The sequence below is a fragment of the Eptatretus burgeri genome, chromosome 12 (assembly GCF_056783735.1).
Source record: "Eptatretus burgeri isolate ZD-2024b chromosome 12, Ebu_testis_v1, whole genome shotgun sequence".
In the NCBI taxonomy this organism is placed as follows: domain Eukaryota; kingdom Metazoa; phylum Chordata; class Myxini; order Myxiniformes; family Myxinidae; genus Eptatretus; species Eptatretus burgeri.
The window spans coordinates 93096407-93123341 of record NC_140972.1 but is presented as its reverse complement, the minus strand read 5'-3'; the positions used below and the strand labels follow the sequence as shown (position 1 = coordinate 93123341).

Here is a 26935-nt window from a genome sequence, read left to right as displayed (position 1 = left end):
GCCCGCCGGCGTGCTGACGGCCACGTGACTCGAATCGCGGCACGTCGCCCACCGGACGGACAATCCAGTCGTGACCCTCTCGGACTAACGCCGAGAACCAGTCACGGGTGGACCTTTCGGTCTCACCGCGATCGAGCCAATCAGCCCCCGCGTGGGATAGGGTTGCTCGCCAAATTCGACCTACCTAAGTACCCACACGGAGGGTAGACCGGGCGATCGCACCTTGCCGCAGGTCGACTTCGGACACGGGCCACTTAAGCGACCCGTTCCGTACTATCGGGATAACCGAGCGGTGTTATTCGTCGACCTCGACGGTTCGATTAATTATCGGGCGTATTCAGCCCACTACCAACCCTTTACGTGAAGCAAGATGAGGATTCAATGAAAGAAATGACGAAGCGAAGCGGGAAACAGTTCAACACAAAGCACATTTATTCGCGATGAACGGAAAGCACACATATTCAATTCCACCAAAAGCACATAGAAAAGGAAAAGAAACACAATGCAATTTTACACAAAAAGCAAATGCGACAATGCAGATCTAATACCGATTACGCGAGCACACGGCAACACTTATACAATTTTACTTCACAGACGGCGCCGACAACACATACCCAAAACCAAGGAAAAGAACACCCTCAAAGATGAGGCGGGCCTGAGGCCGAGACCGGGTCGGGCCTACCCGTCTGGTGATGAGACGCGGAGCGGCGATGGTGCCTCAACTCCGCGGGCCTCGCGGGCAGTGTCTGGTCGGGGGTGGGAAAGGGGCCCCCTTGGTCGCACTATCTCAGCGCGGGGGGAAACAGGAGGGGGTTGCTGATGCTCGGGGTATAGAGGAGGATTTCTACTCTGCCTCGAGTCCCGCGACGAGCGTCTCCACCTCGACCAGGTCGCGCCGTCGGCCTCCCTGGTGTGCAGCTCCCGGCACGACGCGAGCACCCCCTCGTCTGCCCTCGCCGCCTCTCCACAGCTCCGTCCCCTTCGCTCCGACTCCAACGCACACGACGACGACCAACTCCTTCTTGCTTCTTCTTCCCAACTCCACCGGCTGCGAAGTCTTAACTCCCTCGACTTGACGAACGCGGTCGCTTATATAAGCCCCGTGGCTTCGCTCTTGACCCCCTGCCTTCGACCTTTCACCTCGCTCCCCATTGGTCCGAGAAAAAGTGGGCGTGAATCCATTTTGATCCATAAATTTGCATATGGCGATCGCCCTCCAACGCCCTGGAGGCGGGGCCAAATCGCCCCTCGCTCACCGATTGGACGAAACAAAAGTGGGCGTGTGTCGTTTTTGATCCGTTTTTGAAGCGGAAAATCCGTGGTTTTGTACACGCTGTTCGGCGCGCGCCCTGCACGAGTCCAACACCGGTACCCACAAGCGGCGCAAGAACGGTGGCGATGCGACGGTTGCGAGGTGTGATGTGAAGCGGCGCCGCGGTGGGTGGTTGATGTTGTGGTTGGTGGTGGTAACAATGGCGGTTGGTCCAAAACAAAGATAGTAAAAGAAAAACGGCTATCCTGAAGAGTCGCAGCACGCATAAATGACATGTATTCCCACTAGACAACGGGTTTGGGCCTAACTACACATATACTTACCGAGATATCTCACCTAAGGGACCTGAATGGTGGTTTGCGAATTTGGTAACCACAACAATATATATATATATATATATATATATATATATATATATATATATATATATATATATATATATATATATATATATTGAATTGTATAATTTAGGTTTATATATATAATGTATTGTATAATATATGTTTATATTAATTACATATAATGTATTGGATAATATATATATATATATATATATATATATATATATATATATATATTGTATAATATGTTTATATTAATTATATATATATATATATATATTTATATATATAATGTATTGTATAATATATATGTTTATATTAATTATATATATATTTATCTGTATAATGTTTTGTATAATATATGTTTATATTAATTTTATATATATATATATATATATATATATATATATATATATATATATATATATGTATGCTTTATTGATGACCAAAGTTGAGGCGGCTCACCACATGGTTTGCGGAAAAACCGCTTTTCCTTCCCGTCCATGCCCTGCGTGTAAGAGGAAGTGCCGGTACATGGTCTCGACCAAGTGACAATTATCACACTTGTAACCATCCTCTTGCAAGTCCCGCTACCGTGGCCATTGACACGGGGTCCAGGTGAGTCCAGTGGGGGTTTGTTTACTCATCGTGGGACCGCTGAACGCGCGTCTACCTGTCCCCGCGGCCTGGGAAGCACGTATCACCTTGAGGCTCCATTAACGGCTCTTTCCATGGGTTCCGAGGAACTGGGATTTTTGCCATCGCCGATGTTGGGTTGCTTTCGATGGAATTTTCTGTGCAATCTGGGTAAATGTCTCTGCAGGGCGATGGGGAAACGGGCAGGAAAAGGAAGGGGGTATGAGAGGGGGCACACCCGAATGTCCAACAAGAACGATACTTGTGGACCCAGATTATTAACTTCAGTCCATATTGCTTAACATTGAAGTGGAATCAAATCCCACAACAAGATGGAATTAACGGGGAAAGTACCGAGTACAAAAAGGTCATACTCATAGAGGTAGTTGTGGTGGTGGTGCTCTAACTCCACTTCTCCAAGATCACTGTACAAACTGTATGCTGCAAATATAATTCCTCTCCAGACAGTTTTAAATGGTAAAGAAAGTAAGACTTTGTAACGTGTACACAAATTACGTATGCAACTGAGTTGTAAACTTGTGCTGCTAAATTGGAGTTGATCATCCACCCCAGTGTGTCTTGAGAGACATTAATACTGTAATGTATATAATATTAACTATTGTGTGAGTTATAAGTACTTCATAATCATGGATCCGTGGGTCTACCCTCTCCTTGTAATAGGTGCATGATGCAATGATCTCTGCACTCCGAGGTGGTTCATTCCATTGGTGGGAGAACTGGCTCCCACCAATGGAATGAACACGTTATCATTTTTGTAAAACCACTTGGTGCTTGCCAATGGTCAACAGGTGAGAACACTGCCAATATCAGAATTTTCAGCTAATTTAAAAGAGAATGAAAAAACATCAAAGTGTGAATACTGTACAAGAAAGATATATTTGTTTGAATCACAAGTTTACGGAGTTACCTATGGTTCACCCTGTAAAAGTGTTGCAGCAGGAGTTAACCTTGTGGGACCTCCTGACCCTGTGCAGTGCGTCTGCAATGAGTGTTGGTGGAGAGGAGCTGCTGAAGGCCCTGTTGGTGAAGCGGTCTCAGCAGAAAAATTTCGCGTCTCCGTGTAACTACAAGGAGCGCGTGTTCGTGCTCACCCGGGCACGGCTTTGCTACTACGAAGGGTCATTGGAGGTGAGCACACATAGCAAGGAAACTGGGGTGAGCTGGGCTTCTGACCGCATGGTTTGTGCAAGTTGTGCCAAAAGCTCATGGTGTTTAAAAATTTTTGTATCCAGAGGTTGAGGAACCAAATGCTCATGGAGGAGCGTTTGGTTCCGAAACAACAGAAGGGCAGCAGGTTCACACTCTGACAGAGGATCAATCTGACATTCAGCTTAGAATTGGGGAAGGTAACCAGGTGTAACATTTTGGGATAATGCATGGAACCTTTGTGGGTTTGGAGAGGAAAGAGGGATGGGAGGAGTGAGGCCATGGGTGAGGGAATGGAAAAGTGAGTCCTTCAACCTTCCAGTGATGGGTAAGAAGTAGAAGCTCAGCACTCTGCCCTCTGCCAAGAGATGGTGGTAACAACCCAGCCATGGATTAAATCACCTCCGGGGGAGCAAGATGGGAAGCAGCTGCATCCTCCAAAAGTGGGGACCCATAGTCCAAGATACTTCAGATGAAGGCCATACACAGAGTAATGAGCTCTGAGCAGCTCAGGGTGAACTTGGTTAAGGCCCTGTCACACCTTGACGATTTAGCCATCGTATGCCTGACGTATACAAAATTTAGCTAAAACGCTGGCACACGCCGAATACGTTATGGGTAAGTTTGTATACGTTAAGAGCACGCTGGCATACGTCGTAGTAAGCTGGCTTTTTTTTCGTAGTACGCTGGTATATGTCTTTATATGCTGGCATACGTCGTAGTACGCCAAGGTGTTAGACAAATTTTCCATGCTTGAAATTTTTCGACGTATGACTCACACGTTCCGCATAACGCTGGCCATAAGTTGTAGGCACATTATGCGATCGTTGACACACGTCGACACACGTTACTTGCAAGTTACTCATAAGTCGAAACACATCGAGGTAATGTTTAGCGTACCCGAAACTTATTTCTAACCTATGAGTAACGTGTTGTAGGCACGTTACGCGATCGTTGACACACGTCCACACGCGTTACTTGTAAGTTCCTCATAAGTCGAAACACGTCGAGGTAATGGTTAGCGTCAGTGTTCCAGACTCCCTGTTTGTTTGTTTTTTTTTCTTCTTCTTCGGTATGACGGTGATGTTGACACTTCGATTTCTAGTGCAGTTATAATATAATATAATTAATAGGCTGCCGCTCAACGATTTAAATTATAACCGCACTAGAAAACGAAGTGTCAACATCACTGTCATACCGAAGAAAAAAAAAACCAGGGAGTCTGGAACACTGACGCTAACCATTACGTCGACGTGTTTCGACTTATGAGTAACTTACAAGTAACGTGTGTCAACGATTGCGTAGCATGCCTACAACTTATGCCAGCGTATGCGGAACGTGTGTCATACGTCGAGTACTTCGAGAAATTTTCAACATGCTGAAAATTTCTTGACGTACTCGGCGTATGACGACATATGCCAGAAAACTACGACGTATGCCAGCGTGCTCTTAACGTATACAAAACTTACCCATAACGTATTCGACGTGTGCCAGCTTGATTCGGCAAATTTTTCATACGTCGGCATACGCTGGCTAAAACGTCAAGGTGTGACAGCGGCTTCATACTTCGATGTCTAGTGCGGTTATGAGTTGAATCTTTGAACCACAGCCTATTAACAGCCTACGCCACGTGATCGTAGGCGATACACTGCCGCGCTATGCATAAGTTAGACTATCGTTGGGCATAGGTTGTGAACACCGACAACACACTCACCATTCGTTGGTATAAGCTATCTATATGTGATTAAAACGTTCTGTGTACATTACTAATACGTTATGCATACGTCCAACACGTTCTTATATGCCCAAAAGTTTTTTTAAAACATCAATAGTTCAGCGTATGCCAGCGTTTTACATATATTTTGAGACCTTGCCATACGCTGGCTAAAACGTCAAGGTGTGACAGCCCCTTTAGCTTTGTCGGGAATATCGAGGCATCAGCCTGCTTTCGTATTACGCCTAGTGTTGGCTGAGTGGTTGGGGTGGTGAGCTTGGGATCCTTGGATCCTGATTTCAAATCTCACTTGGCTGTTGCATTAATATCAGGTGGGGTTGGCTCTGCCTGTCATCCTTCCAAGGTCGGCAAAATGAGTGCCAGCATGCTGGTGTGCTGTGTCGGAGTGGCGACCTGTCCAGGATTGTGCCCAATAGCCAAGGAGACTGCGAAGGCAGCACCAATGCTCTGCACAGATTATGGCCCCCATGTATGGATTGAGCCTGCTTTTGAGGCCAATTTGGCAATGTGATGTTTTCCAAGACAGGTTGTTGACAGAATGTGAGACTTAGCAGCTCCACTGCTCCAGGTACTGCAGATCTTCCAGGGATTGGCCAGAATCTTGATTCCGGATATGGAATCCACTTTGCAGATCTGGATACGAGCTTTGATCGCCCCCATTCCTTACACCCCCTCCAGCTTTTCCACCTTTTTCTGACATTGATGTAATTCTCATGGAAGAGCTTACACATGCATTACATGCAGAACAACATTTTGAGATGTGTCCTTTTTCGTTCTTCTTCATTCGTATGCAGAACAAGGCTGTGGGTAGAATAATTGTCCGAGGGCACGGCTATGCCACTGATGCAATGGCATCTGCTGGTTAGGACAGGAATTTAGAATTTGGCCATGATAGCTCGCCTACTCTTTGCAAAGGACATCATGGGATCTTACTTTTACGTTAATAACCAACTGATGAAAATATATTGTACAACATATTGGATTTGAACCTGGATTCACATCATCATGAGCCATCAGTTTAACTCATTTACTACTTGAGAAGAAATGTGTCCTTCCTCAAACTACCGTAACATGGGGTGAGACCGATTATTCCTACACTGCTGCTCTGCCTTCTGTAGAATACTCCGCCACTGCCCTCCAGCACGATAGCTGTTTCTCTCCACTCTCAATCCAGCTTCATCATTCTGACATTCCTCTTTACACAGTCTTTCTATCTTAACCACAGTCTACCTCATTTCCTCCTGCCTTGCACTTTCCACGTGTCTGCTCTCTTTGGTCGTCGGTCTTCCTCCATCCGCACCAAGTGCCCAGGCAACTTCAACCAGATGTTTACTAATCTGCTTATATCCGCCCTCTTAACTCCCACAATCCACCTGAACCAGTTGCTCTCACAAACTTACAACCTCTGTTGTTGCTGCTCTGTTAATGCCACCATTTCCAGACCGCTTAGTCAGCATTACATATGATTTTAGGACTTACCTTTTCAGCTTACTCCATCTTTCTGTCTGCCTTGACTCCCTTCAATCTCCTCCATGTGTTCATATTGGCTTGTATCCTCCTCCAGACCTCTACCTCTGATCGACCATCCTTGGTTATCGTTCCACCTTGGTACACCGATCTATTTCCTTGCCTTATTTCTTTCCCCTCTAATCTGCTATTCAATTTTTCCCCCCTCTGACCCACGTCACCTCTGTCTTCTTCCGATTAATCCTGTTTCCATGCTTTTTGAACAACTCCTTCCACTCCTCCAGCGTTTCTTGCATTTGCTGCTCGCTCTCCACTATTATCGCCAAATTATCTCAGTACAATATCTTCATGAGGATGTGTTTCATGCTGACCGTCCTGCTGAACAGCTACATCACCATAATGAGCATTAATGGGCTGACTGTTTCTCTTCATCAAGCCAATGTTAACTCGGAACTCCTCTGGCATCCCAGGTCCACGCGCTACTTTCCCTTCGTTTCCTCATTCCACCATCCGAACTTCTGCTTCCATCACGCTTATTCATCTCGGTGTTGCACGACCATTTATCTTGGGACGTTGGCATGACCCTTATCAAGGTCCATATACCCTCCTCGTGCCTATCCCCTCGCACGTCAAACTTCTTCTCTACCAATTGTCTCAGCATAAACATTCCATTTGTGGCTTCTCTTCTCTTTCTGAACCCCTGTTGTTCTTCACATATCTTTTACTCCACACTCTTCCATATTCTCCCGTTAGTGGCTTCATGACGTGACTTAGAAGTGTGATGCCTCGATAATTCCACAGATCTTGTACTTTGCCCCCATCCTCTTCCATGTTGGTACAATTAGACTGGTCTGCCACTCCTCCGAAATCTTACGTTCTCTTCGTACATGTATTCAACAGCTTTGTTCAAATGACTCCAATCTCTCCTGCCACACTTAGCATATCCACACGTACTTCATCAATGTCTGGCGCTCTCCCCTTCTTCATCCTATGTAACGCTGTCTGGAGTTCTGACTCCATAATCGCCACCATTCCCACATTCCCCTTTACATATCTTGGTCGCTCCAGCTTGTCGTTGTTTCCTCCCTGGTTCAGCAACTTCTTCTTGAAATCCTTCCCTTACCTTCAGCACTGCCTCCCTCTCTCTCAGTAACCTTCCGTCTTCATCCTTGATTGCCATTCCTCCTTTCATGCCCTCGCTATCCTCATCCCTGTCTCGAGCTATTTTGTAGATTGTTTTCTTTCCACCATCCTTATTTAACTTGCTGTACAAATCTGCTTCCATTTCATTCCCTGCCTTATCCACTGCTCTTTTTGCTGCTTTCTTCCTCTGTCAATACAATTGCAACAACCCTGCATCTGTTTGTCCCCCTCTATCCTCTTCCAGACCTCTTTCTTGCTGACTGTCTTTGCTACTTCCTTCTATACCACACCTGGTTTATATTCCTTGATGCTCTGCCCCTTTTCCGATGTTCTTCCGCACAACTCTTCTGCAACTCCCATAAAAGTCTCTCTGTACTTCTTCACTAAGCTCCTCATACCTTGCCTTTACCTTCTTGTACTTGACAGTAATGTCATTTCTGCACTACCACCACTTGATCATCTTCTGGCCCTGAGTCAAGTTTCCCTCCTCTTCTGCAAGTGCACAGGCTTGCACTATGTTGTGACATTCTCTCCCACAATCACTTTGCATTCCTTAAATATCAACAGCTGTTGCTTCCTAATTATCAACAAATCCAATTCCGTCTTGTGGTGTCCACTCTTGTAATATAATGTTATGACTCTCCTGATTCTGAAAGAATGAACGAACCAGGTATGGCTAATCTGCTTCTCAACTGCCCCTATTCCTTACTCCCCATCCATACCTACCAACATTCTTCTTTACCCAACTCCACTGCTCCCACATGTCCGTTGAAGTCTTCCGCAACACACAGCAGCATCTCCAGCTCAACCATTAGCATCATCTCCAATGTGTTCCTGAACTCCTGCTTCTCTGCCTCCATCCTTCCTGTTTGTAGCCCATGCACTGACATGACATATACCAGTTCTTTCTTAATCAACAACCTTGCCCTAACTATCCGTTCCTTCCATATCTTCACTCTGACCACCTTCTTGCTGATCTCTTTCGATATGATGATCCCAACTCCATTATTCCTTCTTTCTCCTCCTGCATGTAACAGCTTGTACACCCCCTCTCCCCACCATCCTCCTCACTGTCTCCATTCCATTTCGGCTTTTGAACACACATCACCCCCAGCCTTCTTCTCTGTATAATTTCCGCCACCTCAATACCTCTCACTTCCGTCGTTTACACATTCAGACTGTCCAGTGGAACTTCACATCGGGATCTCTGTTGGCCTGCCAATCCCCTTGACCTTACTGATTTCTTGCTCTGGCCAAGAAAAGTGGTACATTGGCTGCCCCAGATGTGGTAGCATTCTCTTGGCCTCACAGAGCTAGTACCATCATCATGATTTTGGGATATTATAATTAATCAGCAGCACTGCACAGGCAGAACCAATGCAGTTTGTTTTCTGAGTTGCCTTCTCCTAACCTTTGTCTCAAGAGGCTTCCCCACAAGGCAGTGCGTGTTTTTAAGTCAGGGATACTTGCTAAAACCACTGTTGGAGCCCCTTGTTTTCATCCACTGTACTTATTGCTTCCCTTCTTCCATTTGTAATCCTGTACAGCCTGGGCCCATACCGGGGGCTGTCAGCTACAGTCAGCTGCGGCTGGAACTCACATTAGACAGGAGCATTACTCCCTGAAGTAGCGAGGAAGCGACCTGTAACCAAGAAACAAGACGTTAGTAATAAGTCAAGCAAGTCCGACATGGCAACACCTTTGTGAATAATATGTTTGCTTACTTTTAACCCTTTGAACCCTAGTGGTCGTTTTACCATCTGCTATTCAAACTTCCATATTCCTGAGCAGCCAGTTTACCGGCCACTATTCCAACCTTCATATACCCAAGTGGTCGGTTTACCGGCAGCTGTTCAAACCTCCACGTGTACCCGAGCTGCCAGATTTTTCTCCAGGGAACCCAGGGTGGGGGCGAAAGTCCAAGGAGCTCAGGGTTAAAAAGGTTAACGAGGATAACTATTGACACATTGAAATATTTTTCATTTTTAACTATAATTGCCTTTATCGTTTTATTTTTATTTACGAGTATTTTTTTTTATACTGTACATGCTCTGTCATCGTGGAAGAGCCATGAGACGGAACAAAACTAGAATGGTACTCGGTATAGCGCATACCTCCGCCGTGCAATGCCTGATCCAGTGGAACATATCGGGCCCAATCAAAAAATTTGAGATATCGTGCTATATATCGTTCTTGGCCCCGTCACACAACGGTGAAGAATCACTTTAAAAATTAAAAAAAAATTCTCGCATCCAGACATGGATTCAGATCTTCACCAAAATCTAATCAATTCGTCCTTGTCACACACCTAACCTGTCCACAAGTTTTTTGTTTTTTTTTCCGAATCCATCCACAACTTTTTGAGATATCCTGCACCCAGACAGACAGACAGACAGACAGACAGAATAACAAAATCGACTGACCAATATACTTGAAAAATCTTCGATTTTGCAAGTCACAAGTGGAGGTGAGCAGTGATTCTTGATCTTGGTAGCTTCACTAGAAGGGTGGACTAGAGAGTGGACCACATGTACCCTGCAGAAATCTGTGGGGAGGCGGAAGGGGGGACAAAGCATGGAAAGAGCAGAGGGTTCAAGACCAGAATGAATGTGGTAGAAGATAGAAACCACCATCTTTTCTGATGTGAAAGTGAAAGGCCGACATACCCAGCTTCATCGTGCGAGAGTCCATCATCTCGAAGGTCTTTGTTTCCACAGCATCAAGATGTGAGGCAAGGGAGCCAGCCCAGAGGGAAGAGCAGTACTCCGTCGAGTTGCGGATGAAAGCCTTGTCGGTGGATCGGAGCTCAGATGTGCCAAGGAAGTACTTTGCGTGACGGAGGATGCCCAGTCTGGCTTTGGAAGCCAATTTTGAAATGTGGCTTGGCCAACAAAGACCATGGTTGAGAGTGAGACCCAAGAGTTTGAGTGACTGAACCTCTTCGAGAGGATTGTTGAGAAAGTTGATTGAAGAGTTTGTGGTACGGACCTTTCGGAGAGACAGAGTGAGTGTGTGGGATTTCTCAGGATTGAAAGACATGTTCCAAGTGTTTGAGCAATTTATGATTTTGTCAAGGTCTGAGGGGAGCGAACAGGCTGCTGCCTGTCTGTCAGAAGGATGAGGGATGTCATGGCAGAGAGTGGAATCCTCAGTAAAGAGATAGAGGATTTTACAGAGTCAGTGAATTCTTCTTTTTATGTTAAGGCTCGTATAAGAGCTAACACACAGAACATAGAACAAGGAGAGTAGGAGACAAGAGGGGTGGGAAAGAGAAACACAAAACAGTGGGTAACAGAGACATTAGGAGAACTGTGGAAGGGAGAGGGATCTGTCAACATCCCAATACCCCCCTATCGCCAAAACTTCCAGGTACCTATCTAATTCCAATTTAAACTTATCTACTGTTTCTACTGCCACTGTCCTTCCATGTATTAACTACTCTCTGAGTGAAAGTCTCCTGCCTTACTACCATCTTAACTCTCCTCTTATCTTTGCTCTCAGGCTATGCCCCCTGGTCCTATCACTGTCTACTCTGTTGAATAATTCATCTTCACTTATTTTTTCTGTACCTTTCATGATCTTAAACATCTCCATCATATCTCCTCGTAACCGCCTCCTTTCTAGTGAATAAAACCCTGTCTCCTTCAGCCGCTCCTCATAGCTGAGCCAAGCTCGGCCCGGAATCAATCTAGTAGCCTTGCGCTGAACCCTCTCCATGGCATCGATGCCCTTCCTGAGTTGTGTTGACCAAAACTGGACACAATATTCTCGATGTGGCCCTCACTAAATTTCTGTACAATTTCTGTACTCTTTTGATTTATAATTAATCCCCCTCCTTATAGAACCTAAAACCCGATTTGATTTACCTATAGCTGCCTGCTTACCTCCCATATATATTACCACCCCCAGATCCTTCTCCTATGTGACACGCTCCAACATTACCCCTTGCATCCTGTAATCTCCATTTTCATTGTTCTTTCCCATCCCCAACACCTTACACTTGATCAGGTTAATTACATTTGCCAATCTTTTGCCCAATCTATACAAGTATCAATACTCTCTTGTATCTGATGACCACCCCCTCTGCTATCTACCTTACCTCCAAGCTTTGTGTCATCCGCAAATTTGGAAAGTTTACTTTTCACCCCATTATCCAAATCGTTGATGAAAATAATGAATAGTAATGGTCCGAGTACTGATCCCTGAGGTACCCCACCACTTACATCCTCCCAGTAAGACATCCTCCCACTCACAGCCACTCTTTGCTTCCTACCACTAAGCCAGTTTGCAATCCAATTAGCTACCTGACCAGCCACATCACAAGCCCTCACCTTGGCTAACAACCTCTGTTGTGGTACCTTATCAAATGCCTTCTTAAAGTCCAGATATGCGATGTCCACCTGCTTTGTGGAATGAGTTGGTGGTGAACAACTGTTTTGAAGGCCTGGAGGGAGGAGTGGGATTGAAGAGAGTGTTGGAGTTTGTTCCAGAATTGGGAAAAAATAGGAATTAATTGCTGGCAGACCTTGAGCACCCTGCAGAATAATAGGGGGGGGGACAGATCGCAGACAGAGAAGGTGGGGGTGGGGGTGATGCCTGAGAGGAGACAATAGAAGACAGAAAGACTACAGACCTGCCTGCGGTGAGAGTGAGAGACCCAAATCATTCATGAAGACTAGGAATAATATGGAGCCAAGAACACTGCCTTGGGGTAGTCCAGCCTTGACAGGGAGAGGAGAAGAAAGGGTTCCATTGAGAGCCACACATTAACTACGAGAGGGGAGGAAGTCAGTAATCCAAGAGTGGAGTTGGTCTTGGATTCCATAGGCAGACAGTTTGGATAGCAAGGCAGGATGCTCCTGATTAAAAGCACATGATGTGTCCAGAGAGACGGCCCTGATTTCATGTTTGATATTGAGGGCCTCCATCCATTGTTCGAAGAGTAGAAGCAGAATGTCCAAGGTAGAGTGACCAGGTCTGAATCCAACTTGATGATCTGACATGAGGCTGTTGGAGAAAAGGAATGATTTTACATCAACTGCGAGGATGGATTCCATGACGTTGCTGATGATTGGAAGTAGCCTAATTGGTCTGTAGTTAAAGGTACCTGTTTTTGCATCTTTTTATTTATTGCTGTGATGTTGGCAGATTTCCAAGGAGATGGAAGATTACCTATGGTAAATGACAGGGTGAAAATGGCAGAGAGAGGAAGTGCAAGAGCAGCAGAGCAGGTTTTTAGGACACGTGAGCTGATGCATCCGGTCCAGTTGCAGAGTCAGAGTCGAGGGTTGCCGTAAGATTTTCCACCTTTTCCAGTGCAAAAGACAATTCAGGAGCAGTTGGCTATGACTGGGAATGGTGGGTACAGAGAAGGAGGGATTAGGGACACAAGATTTTCAAGCAAACACAGAATTGAGGCATTCGGCCTTCTCATGAGAGGAGTCGGTTGAGGTGCCATTTGAAGTGAGGGAAGAGATGGAAGGGGAGCATACTCCAGAGAGATTTGACAAGGTGCCACCAGATTTTAGAGGAGGAAGACAAGTTTGAAATTTCATTCTTGAGATTGAACAGATGTTGTTTTCTTGCTCTCCTGACAGTGGACATACACTTGTGGTGGACTTTGTGGAATGATCTGAGGTTGCCTTCTGTCAGATTTGTCTTCCAGGAGAGTGTAAGTTGTTTTTAAGCACCTCATCACATGATTCAGAGTGCCAAGAGCGGGAAGATGGGTAGAATAACTGAAGACAGGATGGACTGAATCTGTGTGCATAAGGGAGAGCAGGTTTCTGTGGAAGAATCCCCAGGCTGAATTAATATTAGCGGCAGTGGATTTCGGAGACCAGTCCTGAAGTTTGATGGCTGCTTGTAGTCCTTGCCAGTTTGCCTGAGTGAACTGCCAGACTCGCCAGTGAAGAAGCTGTTCTCTGAGAAGCGCCAGAGAAATGTTGATCTTCAATGGCATATGATCAGAAGAGCCAATTGGGGCAGAGGACGAGCAAGCTACATTGGTGGGGAAGTTGGTCATCACCAAATTCAGGAGGGAAGATTTTCCATTTGGAGAAATCCAAGTGGGAAAAATTCACGGATTGAGTCAGTTCCCATGGAGTCACAGAAGTCCTTTGAAGAAGTGCCATGGCTGGTGAGAGAGGTAGCAACACCCAGCCATTTGGCATGGTGACAATTGAAATCACCACATATGAGGAAGAGAAAGTTGGGATGAGTGGTTAAAAGTTGGTCCATGTGGTCTGAAAGAGAGATGTAGATGGAGTCGTCACTGTTGGGAGGATGGTGCAACACACAGACAAATATGAGGTGGGAGTAGAGGGGAAGTCGCAGCCAGAGGTACTCCTGGGGGTTGGGAGGTATAAGATCAGTCGAAGAGCAGTGAAAAATGGACTTTTTGATGAAAAGCGCAACTCCGCCACCAAGATCAGGCTCAGGTCTTTCACACCAGAGGAGACAATGGCCAGGGAGAGACACTAACTAGGAGTAAGAGACGTCCTGTGGGAGGAAGGATTCAGTTCAGCAGATGATGTTCGGTTTATCGGTAGTTTCCTGGATTGAGAGATCGCTCAGGTTGGAATGGGGGCCTTGGATGTTTGAGGTTCATATTGTTTGGGACAGGTGGAGAGGAGCTATTGTTCGGACATAGGGATGTGGAAATGAACAAGAAGAGGGTGTGTGGTTGGTGGAAGCTGGGGAGTTGTGGGGAGGAGGTGAATCTGGGAGGGGCATGGGTGTAGCTGGGGGAAGGGGGGAGAGGAGTGGGGTTGGGAGAGTTGAGAGGGAGAAAGACAAGGAGGGAGCAGGAGGAGAGGATGGTACTGACATGGAGGGGTTTGACACCATGAATGGATTTGTCGTGTGCACATAGCCGTTGCACAATTGACACCTCAGGATTCCAAGAGTGGATTGCACTCGATCGAGTCCTTTTTTTTCATTGAAAAGTAAAGTTCAACAATTTGGTTAGATGGAGGTGGGATTCACCACCATTACTCACAGCACTTCCTTTAGTTCTATGAAAGTTTGTGAGTATTATCGTGCCCATAATTGGTGACTCATTCGACAGACACTGCCATCAGACTTGAATAATGTGTATCCATGCTCCACGGAACCCATTTCCACACTTCTATTTCACAAGGTACCCATTCATGACACCCAATGTGGTGTTGTGATTTTTTTTTCTTTCTTTACAAGATCAAGGCTCATGGAAGAGTCAATTGATGGAGGGTATGAACTGACGGGAGGGCAGTAGGGCCGCTCTTGGACACAATAAGCAAAGGAATTAACAGAGGAGAGAGAGGAGGTAAGAAAACACTATAACCTGCAAGTAAAATTACAGTTGCATTAGGAAGGGCTAATGGGGGCATGATTAATGGGGATGACATGAGATGGTGGTGCAGCAAGATATTTGAAGCCTCGGAGAGAAGAGTGGAGTAAAACAGCTTCTGGAAGGTGGTTCCACAGATGGGTGAAGCGAAGAGCCAATTAGAGTTTATTTTTGGAGTTTATCTAACAGGGTGTTACTGGTAGAAGGCATGTATTCTGGAATTGCTCGGGAGGTTGGAGGGCTCAGAGAGCATAGGGAGCTGAAGCAGAGGAGAGGCAGTAAAAAACAGTATGTTGGTGCACGAATGAAAGTCTTGTGTGCAGCTGATCTTACATGGTATTCAATGAATTCCCTAACCAATTCTGTTATATCATGGACAGCAGAGTCATGTTTGTGTTATGTTACAATCAGTCGCAGTTCTTCCTTTTTGGGGTGATTTCTGATCTTTGGTTATTGTTAATGTTGCCTCGACTGTTTTGCTTCATTATGATGTTCCACACGGTTGATTTGGGATGGCTTCGGACGGCAGCAATCATCCTGATGGAGGTGCCCACTCTGTGACGGCTGATTTTAATACGTCACTGAAACTTCGTTAACTCCCTTTCCTCGATGACAATCTTCTGAAACCGAGTCATTAAAATGTTCTCGATTTCGATTTCATTGATGTGTCTGCTCTGAGTCTTGGAGGTCAGCGATTTGAACCCTGGTTGAGTCATTTTAATCGATTTGAACACAAGAGTTTAAAAAATAGTCTGGGCTGCTTCATTGCTCGATGTTCAATATTTTAAAAAGGATAGAACATAGACAAACAACCATAGGTTGGCAACCATTGTGTCGGTTTGATAGGCCGAAGAGCCAACTCCTGTATTGACCTTCCTTGTAAGGGAACTGATAGTTATCCACACACTTAAAAAAACACAACAGCGTGATATTGGAATTGACACCGTCAGTCTTTCTGTCTGTCTGTCTGTCTGTCTGTCTGTCCGTCCGTCTGCCACACCATCTCTGAAACGGTTTTACAGAAATACACCAACTTGGTAGTTGATCACGACATGGCAAGAAGGTGCGAGAGCAGGTACATTTTTGGCTCCGCCCCCCCCCCCAGGGCTCTGGGGTGGGGTCAAAAGGTCAAATACCAAAAAATGCAATGACGAGCACATTTTAAAACATTTTTAAAAATTAATTTTTATCCCCCGCCGTGTGGCAGAAGGGGGATATTGTTGTCACCCGGGTCGTCGGTCCTTCCGGCTGGCTGGGCGTCAACATTTATAGCTCTGAGTGCGATAACTCATAAACTGTTCGCCATATCGATTTGAAATTTGGGTCACACATGTACCATCTGAAAAGGAAGAACCCTATTGATTTTGGGGGTGGCCGGATCCAAGATGGCTGACTGGGGCGGTCATCTGTCCGTCCGTCCGGCTGGGCGTCAACATTTATAGCTGTGAATGCGATAACTCATAAACTGTTCGCCATATCGATTTGAAATTTGGGTCACACATGTACCACATGAAAAGGAAGAACCCGATTGATTTTGGGCGTGGCCGGATCCAAGATGGCCGACTGGGGCGGCCATCTTGAAAAAAATGTTTTTTTGTAATAAATGGAAAAACGCTTATCTGATTTCAATTATTTTTCAATGATGGGGGATTCCCCATCTCTGATGGTATATTTGTATATGTAATCAACATTGGGGGACAAATGAAATATTTAACAATTTTTGGATTTGACCTTCGGTTCATGCCTCAGGGTTGGGGACTTCAGGTCACAGGGGTCAAACTAAGATTCTTTAAACTCAAAATTTGATATCGTGTCATTCCTGGTGAAACTTTTTACCCTCTTTCAACTTTGCTTTGTTGAGGGGGTAAGCATGGCGATTTGCAATGGCATGCCATCAACTTTGCTGTAGTTTAAAATTCATCCATCAGGACCATACTCTGTGCAGAGTGTTGGTGCTGCTAAAGCAGTCTCCTTGGCTTTTGGGTACAATCCTGGACAGGTCGCCACTCCGATACAGTATACCAGCAAGCTGACACTCATTTTGCCAACCTCAGAAGGATGACAGGCAGAGTTGACCCCACCTGGTATTAATTCAACAGAAGAGTGGGATTTGAACTCAGGATCTTAGGATCCAAAGCCCACCACCCCAACCATGAAGCCAACATCAGGCATCATTTAAAATTTATTCCAAAAACCTTCTACAAGGCCTTGATCACATGCATCAAGTGAGAAGCATGTCAAAGTAGCCACTGTAAAATGCGCATGCAGGTAAAATACACCTTACTATATATCAATAATCGTCTTTTAGTGGTGAAAAGTATGTTTTGTGAGTCTTCCCAGTTTGTGTCTTGATTTAAGTTACAGCAAGAGTAAAGATCTCTGCTCCTCCAGCCTTCTGATCCTTGTATCAATTTCACAGAACTCACTGCTTACCCCAGGGGGTATGCTTACCCATAGGTTGACAACAATAAAAAAAAAAGTTACCCTGGGGGAAATGTTTTGAACCCCTCTGTCCCGTTCACATTAGTTTTCCTAACCTGAGATAAGCTTCCCATAACTATTTTGATGTCTTTTCCGACGATACCCTCATAATTACCATCCTGTGAATCAAGTTGGAGCCACAATGCTTTGCTTTACAGTGGCCGCGTCCGCAGTGCTGTCACAACATAGAAAATGGCGCCCGTTCCCGAAGCTATGCTAACCGTTTTTCTCTCGTCTTTTTTTTAAGATGTTGCAACGAAGAGTACATGATCCAATCAGAGCCGGTCATGCTGTCGACATTTTCGAAGATTGAAAAGATTTTGAGCGCCGTTTGAGTTCGACCTCTTGCGTTGTATAACGGGAGGAAGCTTAGTGAATGCACTCGTTACACGGATACACAACAATGGCATGGAAAATGATGCGCCAGGAAACAATACTTTCGACCTTCGACCACACACTTTAACCCCACAATTAAATAGACCATGCTCGTTTCACACCACATCCATTACCACCGGGGTACAGTGTGAGCTGAGATGACCCTGGTCGTGAGCAGGGTTAAAATACCCCGAGGGTATCGGCCCACAAAAATTCCTTCCCTCGGGGAACGACGGTGTAGTGTGAGAGCTCCAAATTTGTGGGGGTAGCGATGGGGTAGAATCCGATTTTACCTCCGAGATTTTCTACCGTGAAACGGGTATTACTCGCCCTTCCAAAACTGCACTCGTTCTTTCAGTTTCCAACTCCCCCCCCTCCCCCCGGCTGTGTCGCTGCTGCAATACCCCCTGCAGGTTGTATCAGGAGTTTGGAATTTGTTCACGGAGTTGGCGACAGCTTGCCCACGCTTTGTGGAGGACATCGTGGGATATTTCACGTCAAACAACTATTGCTGGCAGATGGGAAACCCAGTTTAACGTCCATCCTAGAGACGGCACGCGCATTAATGCCTCGCCCTTCCTTCGAAACACCAGGGTGGCAGTTTATAGCTGGGCCGAGATTTGAACCCAACCTCGAGAGGGCAGGCAAGTGTGCAAACCTCGAGGCTATCCTGTCAGCCCCTCCAATCATGGACCAACAAAGGTAAAAGATGGCTGCCCCCACAGAAACTACAGGGGAATAACAATGTAATTGCACTTACTGTTTAATGATGCATTTTTTATCAAAGGATATACAGTTCGATACAGGCCACATATTGCAATTCTTAGTTTTTGAAATGTCAATTGTTAATTTTGTCAAATATTGGAATTGTGTCTCGTTTTATTTATTTATTTGTCTATTTTTGATGTTTATGGCATGTTCTTCTTCTTGAGCATGGCAGCTTGACTGCCGGGTAGCTATCATTTTGTTGGGGCGCGGCTATGCAGCTGATGCTGTGCCCCTATACCAGTACACTGGTGCTCATTTTGCCAACCTCAGAAGGATGACAGGCTGAGTCAACCTCACCTGGTGTTAATTCAGTGGTCAATGTTGCTCGAACTCAGGATCCTAACATCCCAAGCCACCACCCTAACCATTAAGCGAACACCAGTCTCCATGGCGTGTTGAGATGATGCTTTTGGAACGAGTCTGAAGATATTGAGAAAACAAAAATCAGAAGCTCCACTCTAAAATATATTTTAGCTCGGTCTCTGATGTTAAACAGATTATTTTTATGCTCGATGTGTTGGTAATCATGATTTTGCAAATCAGACACACGTTTGGGTAATGGCCACAGGTAGATAAGGGTGACATGATTTTTGGTAGAATATGGTTATATCCACAGGTTTGTCATAAGTGCCCACAAAGGCTTGTTCTTGTTCCTTTGTAAACCCGCTCACCGTACCTTCGACATCAGCAGTATTCTGGAACCACATTTTGAGGATGGAAAGTTTGGCAGCAGTTTGGAAACTTTGACGAGGGAAATCTAAAAAACATTTTCCCACCAAAAACCAAAAAGCCTTTTTGTGTATCTCGAGCTTTATGTAAATTGTTCCTCTTTATACCCTCTCTGTAAATCTTGCTTTGCCTTAATTGATTCCCAAGTGGCTCTACCTTGTTCTTCTCCATTTGTAAAATTCTGCTCATCAGTCCATCTTTTAAAAACCCTAATTTATCATCCCTTTATGCGGGTATTTACGCTCACAAGCATCAGCCCATCTTGGCGAACCTTCGTTGGGCAATTTGAATTGGTGATCTTCCACAAAGTGATACTTTTTTCTGGGAAGCACACTATACACCTGAAAATGTTTTTCGGATAAACAGTAACCCTATTTGGTCTTGTTGGACCACTCTGTGTCTGTTTTTGTGATTTGGTCTTTCTGGACCACTCTGTGTATGTTTTTGTGATATAAAATGAAACAAAAATATAATTTTCCATAAAGTGATATGGTACACCTGAACATTATTTTTGGGACATAATCTAACAATATTTGGCTTTGCTGGACCACACTGTAGAGTTTTTATGATGCAAAATGCTAAGCGATCAATTTTGAAGTTTTTGTCACATCTGTATGTACATGCTGCACATATATATATATATATATATATATATATATATATATATATATATATATATATATATATATATATATATATATATATATATGCATATCTTCTTCTTCTTCTTTTGGCTGCTCCCGTTCGGGGTCGCCACAGCGGATCATCCGTTATGATCTGCATAATGATTTGGCACAGGTTTTACGCCGGATGCCCTTCTTGACGTAACCCTGGTCACCTCTTACGACACAGGGATATGGTACACCTATTATAACCGGGGCATACACCTGGCCCAGTACAATGGTACTCACTTTGCCGACCTCGGAAGGATGACAGGCTGAGTCAACCTCCTGGTGTGTATTAATTCAAGCAGCCAACAGGGCTTGAACTCAGGACCTTTTTGGATCCCAAGACGCTACCCTAAGCACTACGCCAACATCAGGCTAATATATATATGTATATGTATATATGTACTGTATATATGCATATATGTATACATATACATATATATTATATTATATATTGTTATAGATCTGGAAACCATATGCATTCAAACATACAGATGTCCCAAAAGTCAGTTATTCCATTAAGTACATGTGAAGACAGGTCCCTTCCTTTTGTCTTGTGGGAGAATCAAAGGTGTGCGTTGCGATGTTTTTTTAGTTGGGTTAAATAACTCTTTTCCATCCAACAACTAACCACGGTACCTTCCAGCACTTGCAACCCTCGCCTCGCTGGCCACCCACATACGGGGCAAAAACGTCCAGTCCGCCGTTCCTTTGCGCTTCTACAAACGTTCCTTTTCAACGTTGGATCTTCCCCTTGATGAGTCGACACACATGGAAAGGGGGCGGGCCTCCCGGTTTGGCCGAGGCCCCGCCCAGAAAGGGCGGACCCAATGAAGAACCTGTACAATCAGGGCGGACAGTGACGTCTGTTCCACAGAGCCCCCGCCCCATTCAGGGAGGTCTATAACCGACGACAAAAACCTCAGTTCAGGGAGTTCTGCGTGGGGAAAGTCAGCTCTGGATTCATTGGCGCATCCGTTACAGTTCTGTGTGGGGCATTCGATGGAGTTTTGCTGGGTCTTGTCCGCGACCCTGATTCCCGCCCTGGGACTCCGACTACTCGACTCGAGTTCCTTCGCGGGCACGAGCCCCACTCGTGTGACCGTGGGCCGAGCTGCATGGCTATTGACAGGTGCCGCACCGCGGAGCACCTCGTCCCTCCAACGTGCAGGTACCCAAATGAACTGTGACCCTCAGCTCGTCTCTCTCCATGGCTGCGAGGGTCCAATAAAACACCTGGGTTTTATTTTCGTCTGTGTGTCTGTCCGTGTGTGGTGCCGTCTCCAAGTAGAACTGTTTAAGTGTTTATTCCATCATTGTAAATCTTGCTGTGTATATCCGCGATAAGCTTGCTCTGTGTCCTTCTTGTTGTAAATAAACCATTATGAGAAATGTTCCCAGTTCGTTTCCGTCCTTTCTTTCATTGGTCCAGCATGGTTCGGTCTGAGTTTTAGCCGGGTCTTTATACCTGATAAATCGGTTCATCCCAGCCGGTACGTTCTTGGCAGGGCCGCTTGACTGCATCCGAGCCGGAAAGGTAATTGGCAGCTGGTAGTCAGTAGAGTGATCCAGTTCGGGTAAGACGTGCCAAGGGCGTGGATCCCCGGTCGCCGAGACCGCGTGGTAACTTAGGTAAATTGGTTCCAGACAAAAAGACCCTACGCCACACGGTCTAGATATTGGCGTTCCACGGTTGGTTCAGCGACCCGCCGGCTCACGGAATTATCTGGAGCGACGGCCTACAATTCTGGGGAGTCTGGTGGGAGACGACGTAACCTCCCCCACCAAGTGGTCGTTCTCGCCACCGGACCCCGGCCCGCTACAATATATATATATATATATATATATATATATATATATATATATATATATATATATATATATATATATACATACATACATACATACATACATACATACATACATACATACATACACACATACACATTAGCTCCATTATATTAAGATTCCATCTTATCGATCTTTTTGTTGAATATCTTTTCAAATGAAACTGTAGATATATATCTTACATAAACCCATGAAGGATCTTTCCATAAATACACACAAACACACACTGGGCTTTATAACGAGAGGAACATTTACAAATGAATCAGGACTCCGAACTGGTACCCAGTGTTTGTTATCGCTATAGAAACATGTACTCAGACCAACATGCCATCCAAGATGATAAAATGCTGCCATTACTTTGTTGATCCAGTGTTCCTCCAACTACTCTACTTTCTTTCTTTTATTATGTTGTGTTATCACCAGCGCCGGGGTGGAAAGAAGGGTTGTATCGATCTCTGCAAGATCAAGGCCATCGCTTTTGTAAAAAACTACCCAGAGGCCTCGAGTCCGATTGCAGGGTGGTATGCCTTCCAGGTGAGTGAGTGTGTGTGTGTGTGTGTGTGTGTGTGTGTGTGTGTGTGTGTGTGTGTGTGTGTGTGTGTGTGTGTGTGTGTGTGTGTGTGTGTGTGTGTGTGTGTGTGTGTGTGTGTGTGTGTGTGTGTGTGTGTGTGTGCGTGCCACTATTGAGTTGACAAGTGAGTTTAAGTGTTAATATAATGTCATGGGAGTTTAAATGCTAAAGGAATGTCCATTAATGTTTAATAAATGATTCGATTTGTGAAGGAGAGTCTTGTGAAAAAAATGGTGTGCCCCTGCGTGCGATGTCCACATCACTGCTTGTCAATAAGGGTGAGCGGAGCTACCTGTATGTGATTGCAGGCCTGTAAGCAGGATTTTTGATGAGGCAGGGGGGGGGGTGCATATGGCTGGGGTTGGCTGGTAACCTGCTCAAAACCAATGCCATTTCTGAGACAAATACCACTCTTTCCATATTGAAATTACATTGCTTGCATGGGTGCCAACACTGATGAGACACCGCTGTCATTCATGTCGGAGGGATATATATATATATATATATATATATATATATATATATATATATATATATATATATTTATATATTTTTTAATACTTCCACTTGTGGTGGTGGCATGATTTCATGCTTTCAACTGGCTAAGATCAACGATGCATTGCCACTGCTACCGAATATGGGGGCACCACTGATGCTGTGCCCCTATACCAGTATACTGGTGCTCATTTCGCTGACCTTGGAAGGATGACAGGCTGAGTCAACCCTGCCTGGTGTTAATTCAGTGGCTGAAAAGGCTCAAACTCAGGACCCTAGGATCCCAAGCCCACCACCCTAACCACAAAGCCAACACCAGGCTTTGGAAGGTTTGTAGAGGCATCATTTTGCCTTTGTTTTTATAATGTGTAAATATGCTTGAGCTCTGGTTTAGAGGAGAATCTATGGTCCTGGATGAGCGGGAAGAAGGATCTCGTTGGTTGGACAGTGGCGGTTTGAATGAAGAGAATTGACTCGGAATCCGAACGTCTTAGACGTTTTTTCTTTGACGCTAAAGTTTAAGGCACTTCCAGCTTCTAGATGTGTCATTGATTGTTGGCTCCATAATTAGGATTTCAGAAGGTGGAATGGAGTCCCCCCCAGGACTCAAAGTATCCACCTTCATTTCGGTGAAGGATCATAATTCTTTGGCTCAGATGTGAAGTTGTGTTGTTCTCAGAGTTTTGTTCTGAGGGCTCTTTTCATGATCGTCACCGAGTCCCGGCCAGCCTCCAGCTGTAGTTCATTTGTGGTAATGTTCCCAAGGATGGTTTGTAGGATCTTTGTGAGGTTCTTATTTATCATTCCCATTGCTCCAAATTATCACTGGTACAATTTTGGCGTTCTTCAGCGATAGGATCTTTACACTTCATTCTTGAGGTCTTGATAATTGGTCATGTTCTTGATTTCTGCATTATTTATACTAAAATCATTGGGTACTGAAACCTCAATGAGCAATGCCTTCTTTTCCTTTTTGTTTCTGAGTACATTGTCTGGTTGCAGTGCTTTGCTTTCTATGTTTATGCTGGATGGGATCATCAGGTCGTAGTGTGCATTATGTCCCTGCTTTCAATTATTGCTTTATGTTCGTGTTTCCCTGAGTTTTGTGGAACTGGGATATTTAAAGTTCTGCAGATGTGCGAGTGGATTACTCAACATACCTTGTTGTGGCTTTGTGTGTACTGCTGTCATGACATGAGTTTTTTTTTTACATCCCGATAGGAGGTGACTCGTACTTTTTGTTTCTACCTTGCAAATTCTACACTTGTCCGATTGGCTATGTCCTGCCATTTTTAAAGCCATTTGTGTGGTGTCCTTGGTCTTGGGCATTTATAATGATTTGTTCTCCATCCCAATTGAGCTGATCTCTTCTTAGCCTTTCCAGTGATCCTTCTTTGTCTATCTCCAATCTGTCCAAATATATAGATATATATATATATATATATATATTTTTTTTCCCTGCTCTTTTGTCTTTCTCCCAGTTGTCACTATATATCTGTTGGTATTTCATCTTGTATTTTTACTTTGTCTTTTTTGCAATTGTTGGGGGTGTATGTAGTGTGGTTTTCCATAGATCCATGGCTTTCTCGAGCACAGTGAACGTGCTTTAGCATCAAATTGCTTTAATCAGAAGTGATTGTGTGTGTGTGTATACATAAATAAATATATATCTACACACACACACCCTGGGGTTGGGGGTGAAAATGAGCCAAGTCAATTTTTTAAACATTTTTTGTCATAACTATTTTACTGTATATTGAAAAAACACCAGAACATGCAGAAATAACTGTACAAATCAGTATGGAATAGCTTGTCCCTTAGCTTTCTTTAAATAATCCAGTCTTTTGGTCAAATTCACAGAAAGTTTCTTTCACCGAGAAATGTCAATATTGTCCCATTCATGTTTGACAGCTTCCCAATGTTGATCAGAATTTGCAAGTTTCCTTCCAATAAGTTTGTCCTGAATACTGGCCCAAAGATTCTCTATGGGGTTCAAATTGGGACTCTGACCAGGCTAGAACATAGGTTTCAGGGACTTTTTCTCCAACCACTTTTTGTTGAAAAATATCTTATTTACTTTTCTCTCCAGGAAGTAACTTTTGGAGGCTGTTAAGTACAGAAATCCTTTCTCTATTTTCTAGGAATCATTGGCAGTAATCGACTGTTCACACCTTATCTACTCACCAACACCAGCAGATGAAAATGAACCCCAGACCATGATTCCACCTCCTCCATGCTTCACAGTCGTTGAAATGCATTCAGGGTTGAATCTCTCACCAGATCTGTGAAAGCAACATTCTGGGGAATCACTGCTCAATTCATCACTCCACAGAACTCTCTGAAACCAGTATGAATCACAGTTCCCATATTCAGCCAAAAAGTGAAATCTGTCCCGAATGTTTTTCTTGGATAATAGAGGCTTCTTTGCACATCTTCTTGAGGCAAAAGCAGCATCAGTCAACCTTCTTGTGATAGTCCTGGAAACAGTCTTGTTTTCAGCAGTTCTGAACTCCGCTGACAGTTTTCACAGGCTTTTATTTCTTTCCTGGAGAACTAATAATTTCAGTCGCCTGTCATCTTTACTTGTAGTGGCCTTAGGCCTGCCAGATCCCATCTTCCTTGCAGTCGAACCAGTTTTCTGGAAGTGGAGACCTATTCTCTTTTTGATAGGCAGAGAAATATGGATTTTCTCCTTCTTCAGGAGCTTGTGGATTTCAGAATATCTCTTGCCCATTTGACAAAGATGAGCAATTCGATTTTTGATATCTCCATTAGCATGAGAAATAAATTTAGAAATAAACCTCATAAATTAGAGAAATTTAGGCATCTGCAGTGAACAGTCAAAAAATATAGCAACACCCTAAAAATTAATTTCAGATCTTTAAAAGTATACAGTCCTCCTCACAGTAAAATATTTTTTGAATTTTTTTTTTTTTTGTGACACAGCACAACTCAGAACAGTTATCTTCCCCATTTGTTTGTAAAATTTTGATCTCCAGTATTTTGTCTTACCTGAGATATTGGCATTGGAAGATGAAAGGTGAAAATACAGAAATTTCGTAATTTAAATATATATATATATATATATATATATATATATATATATATATATATATATATATATATATATATATATTTTGCAATTTTTAACAAAAAAATTTAAAACTTTTTTTTTAACAATTTTTTTTTTACTTTTAGTAATTTTTTTTTTAACAAAACTTCTTCAAACAAGAATTTTTTCATAAAAATTGCTGTAAACCATGCAAAGGGCTGTTAGCTACTGTAATATGAGTAATCAATTTAAATTTGAATATGCACTGCACATCCATGGCTCCAAATTTGAAGAAACCAGCTTGGCTCATTGTTGTTTTTTTGCCCTGGAGTGTATGTACAGTGTGTACATCTATAATAATAAATGTCAGTGTGTGTCCCATCCATCAGTCTGTCCATCTCCTCCATAAATCCAAAACCATGAAACCCAGCGGCCCCAAATTTGCATGCATTCTAAGGGAACTTAAAGGAAGTGCATGAAAGAAAATTTGGTGTTTGGGTTAATTAAAACACCCCTTTTAAAGATAATTAACGGTCTTATTTGATTATGTCCTTTATCAGACGCATCCTCCGACACCTCCCTCTCGATGGCGGTCTGCAGGTGCATCCTCTGTTTCACCTCTCCAGGGTCTTCTTTCGCCATTTTGTTTGGCCTGTTCAACAACGCCTTGAGTTGGAACAGGCACAATGGTTTATTAATGATATAGTGCTCAAAATGGTTTTTTTCTCACTTTCCTCACTGATGTCATCAAATGTCTGATCTGCAAAACTACAAATCGCTGTTTAAGTACTATAGTTTTTATATTCGGAGCTTGGAGCGATTTCATGCATTGCATGATACGATTTACCACGATCTA

General features: G+C 44.1%; 1 protein-coding gene across 2 annotated transcripts in view; it reads left to right on the top strand.

The window, feature by feature from the left end:
- Positions 1-2082: 2082 nt before the first annotated feature.
- LOC147016144 (tyrosine-protein kinase Tec-like) overlaps positions 2083-26935 on the top strand; it is a 72874-nt gene continuing 48021 nt past the window's right edge. Inside the window, exons 1-3 of one of the 2 annotated variants that reach the window (XM_085848888.1) lie at positions 2083-2232; positions 3246-3399; positions 22385-22495. In XM_085848888.1, the coding sequence (XP_085705014.1) occupies positions 3256-3399; positions 22385-22495 (255 nt within the window). In that variant the 5' untranslated portion in view covers positions 2083-2232; positions 3246-3255. The remainder of the gene's footprint in view (positions 2233-3245; positions 3400-22384; positions 22496-26935) is intronic. The other variant, XM_085848889.1, reaches the window with a different exon arrangement.